This window comes from Carcharodon carcharias (genome assembly GCF_017639515.1).
Source record: "Carcharodon carcharias isolate sCarCar2 chromosome 27 unlocalized genomic scaffold, sCarCar2.pri SUPER_27_unloc_2, whole genome shotgun sequence".
Taxonomy (NCBI): Eukaryota; Metazoa; Chordata; class Chondrichthyes; order Lamniformes; family Lamnidae; genus Carcharodon; species Carcharodon carcharias.
Genome location: NW_024470635.1, coordinates 1,343,948 through 1,354,871, shown reverse-complemented (window position 1 = coordinate 1,354,871; position 10,924 = coordinate 1,343,948). Strand labels below are relative to the sequence as shown.

Here is a 10,924-nt window from a genome sequence, read left to right as displayed (position 1 = left end):
AAAATGAGGCCACTCGGCCCATCGTGCCTTTGTCAGCTCTTTGGAGGAGCTACCTGAATAGTCCACTCCCCTGCTGTTTCCCCATGGTCCTGTCAATGTTTTCCTTCAAGCATTTCTCCAATTCCCTTTTGAAAGTTACTGTTGAACCTGCTCCCACCAAACTTTCAGACAGTGTATTCCAGATGATAACAACTGACTGTGGAATGAAATGTTTTCTCATGGTGACCTGTCTGCTGTGAAACTCCTGCTTAAGTTTCTAACTTCATTCAACTGTTTCCATTGAGGAGAAACTGGGGGTCTTTTCAATAGAATAAAGCAGGATGAGGGGAGATGTGAGCAAGGAGTTCAAAACTGGGTCAAGTACATGGTCCAAAATATTACAGACACTCCTTGTCTTTCAGGATCTGTGTCCAGGGGAGAAGCTGATGGGTTTATCTCATCATCATTGAGGTGAACAATCATTGTCAGAATCAAACACTCTCCAGTCAAACACAGCACGGATTAGATACAGAGTAAATCCATCAGCCTGTCCCCCGGATAGATACTGAGGGACAGGGAGTGGCCGGGACAATAACATTTCTCACTCAGTAAGGTAGAAATTGATCCTGTATCTCTCCCCATTAATCCTGAGCTCCACACAGCTCAAATCCTCCTCTTGTTTCCCTCCCTGTAACAGCACTGAGCTAAAGCCAGCCCATAATGAGCAGGACTCAGGGAGAATGGTTACTAGGCACTGCAGTGATGTCATAAAGCAGCATCATTCAGCCCAGCTGGTCTTCTCCCTGTCCCTTTAAAGGTGGAAAACTGGGTCATCCTGTCTCCAAACACATCCCACCCTGTTCACACTGAGAATCCCAGGGTGGAGAACTGGGACATCCTGTCTCCAAACACATCCCACCCTGTTCACACTGAGAATCCCAGGGTGGAGAACTGAGACATCCTGTCTCCAAACACATCCCACCCTGTTCACACTGAGAGTCCCAGGGTGGGGAACTGAGACATCCTGTCTCCAAACACATCTCACCCTGTTCACACTGAGAATCCCAGGGTGGAGAACTGGGACATCCTGTCTCCAAACACATCCCACCCTGTTCACACTGAGAATCCCAAGGTGGAGAACTGGGACATCCTGTCTCCAAACACATCCCACCCTGTTCACACTGAGAATCCCAGGGTGGGGAACTGGGACATCCTGTCTCCAAACACATCCCACCCTGTACACACTGAGAATCCCAGGGTGGAGAACTGGGACATCCTGTCTCCAAACACATCCCACCCTGTTCACACTGAGAATCCCAGGGTGGGGAACTGGGACATCCTGTCTCCAAACACATCCCTTCCTGTTCACACTGAGAATCCCAGTATATGGGAAGTGACAGCATCTTCCAATAGTGTAGAGAGGAAAGGGATTTTGGAGATGGGGCAGTAGTTTGCAAAGAACAGTGGGTTCAAACGTTTGTTTTTTTGAGGAAGGGGTGATGATTGGAGATTTGGAGCAGAGAGGGACAGTACCTTAGAGAAAGAACCGTTAACAATATTAGTGAATGAGGGGAAGTTGGGTGGTCAGTAGTTCAGTGAGAGTGGGGTCAGTACAGCAGAAGGTGGGTCTCATGGACAAGATGAGCACTGAGAGGGCATGAGGGGAGATGGAAGGGAAAATGGGGAAAGATGTGGGTTCAGGGCTCGGACAAGGGGGAACTTTAGAGACAGCTTGTCCTGGTGGGCTGGTGGGAGGGAGGGAAGCAGCAGAGGCAGCTGATCGGATTGTCTCAATCTAAGTGACAAAGAAGCTCCATGAGTTTTTCACACTTGTTGTTAGAGGTGAGGGTGGAGGAGACAGGGGAGAGGGAGAGCCCTTCAAAAGGAACTAACTGGTGTTAGAGATATTAAAAAGACTCGACACACGGTGTTTAACACAAAGCTAGGTATTTGATTTTTGGCCAGAATATTAACACTTATAACTGGACTGGAATTTATTAACATCAGTAGAAACAGACCCCAATGAACATGGTTCAGTCCTGGATGTGATTAACAGCAAAATCCATTCACTGTAGTTGTTTGTGAACTCGCTGGTGTCTCAGCAGGGCAGATGACCGAGTGAATCGCTTCTCACACTCGCAGCAGGCAAACGGTCTCTCCCCAGTGTGAACTCGCTGGTGTCTCAACAGATGGGAAGATGTAGTGAATTCCTTCCCACACTCCAAGCAGGTGAATGGTCTCTCCCCAGTGTGAACTCGCTGGTGTTTCAACAGGGTGGATGACTCAGTGAATCTGTTCCCACACTCGGAGCAGGTAAATGGTCTCTCTCCAGTGTGAACTCGCTGATGTTTCAGCAGGTCAGATGACTGAGTGAATCCCTTCCCACACTGCAAGCAGGTGAACGGCCTCTCCCCTGTGTGACTGCGCCGATGAGTTTCCAGGTCAGACGGGTAATTGAATCCCTTCCCACAGTCCCCACATTTCCACAGCTTCTCTCCAGTGTGACTGCGCTTATGTTTAGACAGGCCAGATGATTGACAGAAGCCTCGTCCACACACAGAACACGTGTACGGTTTCTCCACACTGTGAACGGTGCCTTTTACTTCCATGTTCAAAATCCAATGATATTCTGATCCAAATGAATAGAATGCATCTGTCCGGTCTTATCTGATGTTTGGTTTGAGTTTCCTGACTGCAAATCCTCCCCTTCTGATACCCTGTAAAATTGATTTAAAATAGAAAAAAGGGAATGAGAGAGAACCCACAAAAACACAATGACAGGTTGTGAAATTGAGCTGAATGAATTTGGGAATTTGTGAGGCCGGCAGTAGGAAAAAGTGACCTTGAAAACTGCTGGATTGTCGTAAAAACCCAACTGGTTCACTAATGTCCTTCAGGGAAGGGAACCTGCCACTCGGTCTGGGCCTATACAAGACTCTGTGATCTGTGAGAGGAGATAGAGAGAGAGAACATGAGAGAAGGGGAGAGAGCAATGGAGGAAAACAAGATGGACTTCATCCAACTGCAACTCAATAAGAATGTTGACAGATTCTGCCAAACCCACACGCCTCACCACCTGGAAGGGCAAAAGCAGCTGGTATATGGGAAAACCATCATCTCCAAGACACAGACCAGAGAGTTCACACTGGGGAGAGGCCATTCACCTTCTCCGTGTATGAGAAGGGATTTAATTGATAGTCCAACTGCTGAGAAACAAGCGAGTTCACAAGTGACAGCAGGGGTGGGATTCTGCTGTATTAATCACATCCAGGACTGAACCATGTTCTTTCTGACAGTTTGGGTCTGTTTCTGCTGATGTTAATAATCCTTGTAACTGGGCTGAAGTTTAATATTCTGAAAATCAGTTTGCTTTACTTTGTAACTTCCAATAAAGTATTCCTTTCAGGCTATTTTTGAGATGAAACCAAGAAGCTGACATCTTTATTGGGGGAAACATGCAATAGGGCACATGCATTGTCATCCTTGCCCGGGGGCAGGAAGAGAGATTGCTGTGAATTTCTGACTCTGTCAGATCTTGATGTGATTTTGGTTTGAGTTTCCCGTTTGTCAATCTTCCACTCCTAGGAACTCATAAGAGAAATTTACAAAATCCATTACTATCAGTTCAGGATGGAAATTGAGAAGAGGCAAACATTCCTCTTGGTTTGAGTTTGCTGTGTGCAAATTCTCCCCTTCTAACCCCCTATAAAAGGAGTTTCCAAAATCCATCCCTGTCAGTCCAGGATAGAAAGGCACAACATTCTGTCCTTGGCTTGCTGCATTGTTCCAGTGAAGCCCAACACAAACTGGAGGAACAACACCTCATCTTCCGACTAGGGACTTTACAGCCTTCCGGACTGAATATTGAATTCAACAACTTTAGGTCGTGAGCTCCCTCCCCCATCCCCACCCCCTTTCTGTTTCCCCCTTCCCTTTTTTTTTCCAATAAATTATAAAGATTTTCCTTTTCCCACCTATTTCCATTATATATAAAAAAAACCCCACTAGAGCTATACCTTGAGTGCCCTACCATCCATTCTTAATTAGCACATTCGTTTAGATAATATCATCAACTTTAACTTTAACACCTATGTGTTCTATTGTTCTATTGTCGTTGACATCTTTTGATGATCTGCTTCTATCACTGCTTGTTTGTCCCTACAACCACACCGCACCCCCCCCTCCACCTCTCTGTCTCTCTATCTCTCCGCCCCCCACACACACACCTTAAACCAGCTTATATTGCAACTCTTTCTTGGACTCAAACTCAAGTTCTGTCGAAGGGTCATGAGGACTCGAAACGTCAACTCTTTTCTTCTCCGCCGATGCTGCCAGACCTGCTGAGTTTTTCCAGGTAATTCTGTTTTTGTTTTGGATTTCCAGCATCCGCAGTTTTTTTGTTTTTTGTTTTTATCTCTGTGTTTAATTGACTGCCACTGCTCTTCAAGAAATGCCTACCTCTTTGAAGAAGGTCTATTCCTCTCTGCGACAAGATTTCCGTATCTCTCTATTGTCTTGCTCACCTTCCTTGCTTTCCATTTCCCTCCTAGTGTTTGACAAGGTGTTTACTAAAACCCGCTTTCACAGCCATATCTCCTTTCTCAGTGACTGTCTCTGTCTCTGACTTACCCCACGTGGATTTCAACTGAAATTCTACCCCTCATGTTTCGAACCCACCCAGGATTACAGGTATCTCCGGGACATAAAACGTTTCTCGGACTGCTGTTCCCGTCACATTCTGAAATCCACACTCAGTGCCATGCGCCGCCATATGAACACACTCGACCTCTCCCTCCAGCAGCACCGCCGTACCCTTTTTCAAAGCTGCGCGTGCCCCCAGTTTCATTTTATCCTTCGGCTCATCCGACGCCTCAACAAGAAACTTTTTCTCTTTCTCTCAACTGCTAAGGAATGCAAGCTCCAACAACTCATCGACACCAACACCCATCTAGGACCCTCCACCCCTGCCTGTCCCTCCATCCCCACCCTTTCTACCAATCCCAACCCCAGCTGTGTATTCACTATACCCCCTGACCTTCCCCTCTCCGATGCTGAACGTTCAGTGCTCAGCAAAGGACTTAGTTTCATACCCTTATGCCCTCACCTCAATGAATTTCGGGCTCGGCATGATACTGAACTCTTCTTCTGCCGTCTTCGTCTCCGGGCTCACTTCTTTGGGCAGGAGTCCTCTCCCAGTTCAACGGATCCTTTTACCCATCTCCAATATTCTCCCTCCACCTGGACCCCTCCCTCTGGATTCTTACCTTCTCTCGATCTTTTCATTGAGAACTGTTGGCGCGACATTAGTCGTCTCAATTTCTCTGCTCCTCTCACCCATTCTAACCTGTCTCTCTCTGAACTTACTGCACTCCATTCTCTCAGGTCCAACCCTGACATTGTCATCAAACCCGCTGACAAGGGTGGTGCTGTTGTTGTCTGGCGCACTGACCTCTACCTCGCGGAGGCTGAGCGTCAACTCGCAGACACTTCCTCCTACCTCTCCCTGGACCATGACCCCACCACTGAACATCAAGCCATTGTTTCCAGGACTGTCACTGACCTCATCTCCTCTGGGGATCTCCCTCCCACAGCTTCCAACCTGATAGTTGCCCAACCTCGGACGGCCCGCTTCTATCTCCTACCCAAAATCCACAAACAGAACTGCCCCGGTAGACCGATCGTCTCAGCTTGCTCCTGCCCCACAGAACTCATTTCTCGTTATCCTGACTCCCTTCTCTCTCCCCTTGTCCAGTCCCTTCCCACCTACATCCGCGATTCCTCTGACACCTAACGTCACATCAACAATTTCCAGTTCCCTGGCCCCAACCGCTTCCTCTTCACCATGGACGTCCAATCCCTCTACACCTCCATCCCCCACCAGGATGGTCTGAGGGCCCTTAGCTTCTTCCTCGAACAGAGGCCCGAACAATCCCCATCCACCACTACTCTCCTCCGTCTGGCTGAACTTGTTCTCACGCTGAACAATTTCTCCTTCAACTCCTCTCACTTCCTCCAAATAAAAGGTGTGGCTATGGGTACCCGCATGGGCCCCAGCTATGCCTGTCTCTTTATGGGGTATGTGGAACATTCCTTGTTGCAGTCCTATTCCGGCCCCCTTCCACAACTCTTTCTCCGGTACATCGATGATTACTTCAGTGCCGCTTCATGCTCTCGTCGGGACTTGGAAAAATTTATTAATTTTGCTTCCAATCTCCACCCCTCCATCATTTTCACGTGGTCCATCTCTGATACTTCCCTTCTCTTCCTTGACTGTCTCAAGCTCTGGTGATAGACTGTCCACCAATATCCATTACAAACCCACCGACTCCCACAGCTATCTCGACTACAGCTCCTCACACCCCGCTTCCTGTAAGGACTCCATCCCATTCTCTCAGTTCCTTCGCCTCCGTCGCATCTGTTCCGATGATGCTACATTCAAAAACAGTTCCTCTGACATGTCCTCCTTCTTCCTTAACCGAGGTTTTCCACCCACGGTCGTTGACAGGGCCCTCAACCGTGTCCGGCCCATCTCCCGCGCATCCGCCCTCACGCCTTCCCCACCCTCCCAGAAACATGATAGGGTCCCCCTTGTCCTCACTTATCACCCCACCAGCCTCCGCATTCAAAGGATCATCCTCCGCCATTTCCGCCAACTCCAGCATGATGCCACCACCAAACACATCTTCCATTCACCCCCTTATCGGCATTCCGTAGGGATCGCTCCCTCCGGGACACCCTGGTCCACTCCTCCATCACCCCCTACTCCTCAACCCCCTCCTGTGGCACCACCCCATGCCCACGCAAAAGATTCAACACCTGCCCCTTCACTTCCTCTCTCCTCACCGTCCAAGGACCCAAACACTCCTTTCAAGTGAAGCAGCATTTCACTTGCATTTCCCCCAACTTAGTCTACTGCATTCGTTGCTCCCAATGTGGTCTCCTCTACATTGGAGAGACCAAACGTAAACTGGGCGACCGCTTTGCAGAACACCTGCGGTCTGTCTGCAAGAATGACCCAAACCTCCCTGTCGCTTGCCATTTTAACACTCCACCCTGCTCTCTTGCCCACATGTCTGTCCTTGGCTTGCTGCATTGTTCCAGTGAAGCCCAACGCAAACTGGAGGAACAACACCTCATCTTCCGACTAGGGACTTTACAGCCTTCCGGACTGAATATTGAATTCAACAACTTTAGGTCGTGAGCTCCCTCCCCCATCCCCACCCCCTTTCTGTTTCCCCCTTCCCTTTTTTTCCAATAAATTATAAAGATTTTCCTTTTCCCACCTATTTCCATTATAAAAAAAAAACCCCACTAGAGCTATACCTTGAATGCCCTACCATCCATTCTTAATTAGCACATTCGTTTAGATAATATCACCAACTTTAACTTTAACACCTGTGTTTTATTGTTCTATTGTCATTGACATCTTTTGATGATCTGCTTCTATCACTGCTTGTTTGTCCCTACAACCACACCGCCCCCTCCTCCACCTCTCTGTCTCTCTATCTCTCCGCCCCCCACACACACACCTTAAACCAGCTTATATTTCAACTCTTTCTTGGACTCAAACTCAAGTTCTGTCGAAGGGTCATGAGGACTCGAAACGTCAACTCTTTTCTTCTCCGCCGATGCTGCCAGACCTGCTGAGTTTTTCCAGGTAATTCTGTTTTTGTTTTGGATTTCCAGCATCCGCAGTTTTTTTGTTGTTTTTACAACATTCTCTCCTCCTGCTACCTGGAGCAGATGACCGCGCATGCGCCCTGCTGATAATTTCCATCCACCCCCCCCCCCCACCCCACCCCACCCCATAAAGATGGCCGTTACCCCGGGCCTGTCTCCGAGCAGAGACACGGGCCACAGTTTTTGTCGTCGTCCCATTCGGTGCAACCGCGGGACTGGTCCCTTCATTTTGCAGTTTCGGCCCTTCATTGGATGTTCATGAAGCCTCCCCGCCCATTCTGCCGCCTCCATTCCTCCCCACTCACCGGCTCTATTTACTCGCTCGTGTTCTTCATTTCTCAGCCTTTTCGAACAGCTTCAGGTACAGACCGCACTGCGCATGCTCCAACCAATGAGCGGTACCGCGCCTGCTCGAGGAGCTCGCATTGAGGTTAGGGCACATCCTGCCTCCCATTGAATGCTGGGTACTTCCGGCGTCATTGAAAGCCTCCTTTGTTAAATAGAAAATTATGTTTTGTGATCCGATGACGAATGGAGCCACAGGGCCAAGAAATAAAATTATTATAAAAGCAAAAAACTGTGGATGCTGGAAATCCAAAACAAAAACAAAAATACCTGGAAAAACTCAGCAGGTCTGACAGCATCTGCAGAGAGGAACACGTTTAACGTTTCAAGTCCATATGACTCTTCAACAGAACTAAGGAAAAATAGAAAAATTAGTTCTGTTGAAGAGTCATACGGATTCGAAATGTTAACTGTGTTCCTCTCCGCAGATGCTGTCAGACCCGCTGAGTTTTTCCAGGTATTTTTGTGTCTGATATAAAATTATTAATTCAATTCAATATGGCTCCACCATAATTCTCTCCTGGATGTAATGAACAGCAGAACAAACTCCCTACAGTTAGATCTTAACTCACTGGAGCCTCAGCAGGCGGTGTGAACAAATGGCTTTTCTTCCCATGCACAGAACATTTAAACTCCGTATTGCCAGCAATTCAGCTGGTGAATGATCTTTTCATGGTGTGATTTTGCCCATGAGTTTCTAGCTCACACTGGGATCTCAAGCTCTTTTGATCATGAGTTCTACATTCTTAACCGACTACAGTTGGAGAAAATCTGGTGCTGTATATCTGAAATAAAAACAGAAAATGCTGGAATTTTCATCAGATCTGATAGTGTCTGTGGAGATCTAAACATAGGCTATAACTTTACATCACAATTGCACTGCATCAGTGAACAGACTTGAAAAGTTAATACTGTTTCTCAATTCACAGATGCTCCTTGGTGTGCCAAATGTTTCCAGCATTTTCTGCTTTATTTCTGGTTATTGCAGTTGCTTATGAAATGGACATTAAATTTATTTGTAACTAATTTATATTTATTCTCATTTATTCCCAAGTGTAAACATCTTCCACTTGTCTACCCTGTCAAACCTTCTCATTATCTTAAAGGCCTCAGTCAGGTCATCCCTCACTCGTTTTCCTCAACAAAACCTTTTTCAACCGGTTCAATCTCTGTGGATTGACTTAACTTTCCAGTTCTGGCAAAATTCCAATAAATCTTCCTCCCACCTTCTCCAGTGCTTCTCAATCAATCTGATCATATAGAGACAGAGCAAATTTGAGCATCAAAGCCACTCTTGCCCCAAATTCCTCTATGTCAGAAGGATCAGTATCTCGGTGGGAGGGAGGATTGTGGTTTCGAGCTGTTATTCACCATCCTCTATTTCATACAAACAAGGAGCTGGAGTAGGCCATTCAGTCCCTTGAGCCTGCTCTGCCATTCAATAAAATCATGGGTGATCTGATGGTAACCTGATGTTTGCATCACACCTACTGCTGATAACCAATCACCCCCTTGTTTACTAAGAACCTACCCACCTCTGCCTTAAAAATATTCAAAGGCTCTGCTTCCACCACCCTTTTGAGGAAGAGTTCCAAAGATTCACGATCCTTTGAGTGAAAAAAAAATCACCTCATCTGTTTTAAATGGGTGACCCCTTATTTTTAAATACTGACCCCTAGTTATAGATTCTCCCATATGAAGAAACATCCTCTCCACATCCACCCTGTCAAGACCCCTCAGGATCTTATATGTTCCAATCAAGTCGCCTCTTAATCTTCTAAACTGCAGCGGATACAAGCCTAGTCTGTCCAACCTTTCCGCACAAGATACCCACCCATTCCAGCTATTAGCCTGGTAAACCTTCTCTGAACTGCTTCCAACACGTTTACATCCTTCCTTAAATAAGGTGACCGATACCACACACTGTAATCCAAATGTGGTCTCACCAGAGCATAACATCCCTACTTTTGAATTCAATTCCCCTCGCAATAGATAATAACACTCTGTTCTGCACATATAAATATTTGTGTACATATACTCCCAGGTCACTCTGTTGCTGAAATCTGTTTAAAATTGTACCATTTAGTTTATTCTGCTTTTCCTCATTCTTACTTCCAAAATACATCATTGACTGTGAATCACTTTGGGATGTTTTAAAGATGTGAAATATGCTAAATGAACACAAGAAATTTCTTTCTCTTCTGCAGCCAATTTAAAGTTATTGATTTTGCTCCAAAGATTAAATTGGGATTGATATTCAAAGTTAACTATTTAACTGCAGCAACAACTGCAGCTGGGAGTCAGTGAACTAAGAGGAAAGATCCCAGGCAACGGTTCTGCAAGGTACACTGCAGGCCCGACAGCTCAATCAGCTCCACTCTCAGCTCAGGAGAGCTCAACAACTCCACATCCTGTCCACAGGGGAGTTCTCCTGGTGCAGTGGGACCAACATTCGTGCTTTAACTAACACCACCAAAAAATACTAGATTAATCAGTTAGTCTGATTGCTGTTTGTGGAATCTTACTGTGCACAAACTGGCTGTTGTGAAACAGAAACAACTTGTATTTATATAATACCTTTAATGTAACAAAACAGGCCAAGGTGCTTCACAGGACTTTCATAAAGAAACATTTGATGTCGAGTGACATGGGTCAATATTAGGGTAAATGGACAGAACCTTGATTGGAGAGGCAGATATTAACAAGTCTCTTTAATCAGGAGAGAGAGGTGGAGGAGTTTAGGGAGGAAATTCTGGAACTTTGCTCCTAGGCACGGCCACCAATGGTGGAGTAATTAAAATCGGGGATGCTAAAGAGTACGGGATGAGATAGCACAGGTATCTCAGTGGGTGTGCGACTGGAGATTACAGAGATAGGGAGGGACGTGGCCATGGAAGGATTTGTAAACAAGGTTACGAAT

The 10,924-nt window shown here is 46.5% G+C and overlaps 1 protein-coding gene across 1 annotated transcript; it reads right to left on the bottom strand.

Annotated features, from left to right (window-relative positions):
- Positions 1 to 1,915: 1,915 nt before the first annotated feature.
- Positions 1,916 to 8,028, bottom strand: LOC121273869 (zinc finger protein 3-like). The gene is made up of 2 exons (XM_041181024.1): positions 7,965 to 8,028; positions 1,916 to 2,696 (listed from the first exon to the last, which is right to left on the bottom strand). The coding sequence occupies exon 2, from the start codon at positions 2,586 to 2,588 to the stop codon at positions 2,046 to 2,048; it is 543 nt and encodes a 180-aa protein (XP_041036958.1). The 5' UTR covers positions 2,589 to 2,696; positions 7,965 to 8,028; the 3' UTR covers positions 1,916 to 2,045.
- Positions 8,029 to 10,924: the final 2,896 nt, after the last annotated feature.

What these genes read in the sequence shown, in the direction of transcription:
- LOC121273869 (XM_041181024.1), bottom strand. Translation starts at nt 2,588, where the DNA reads ATGGAAGTAAAAGGCACCGTTCACAGTGTGGAGAAACCGTACACGTGT.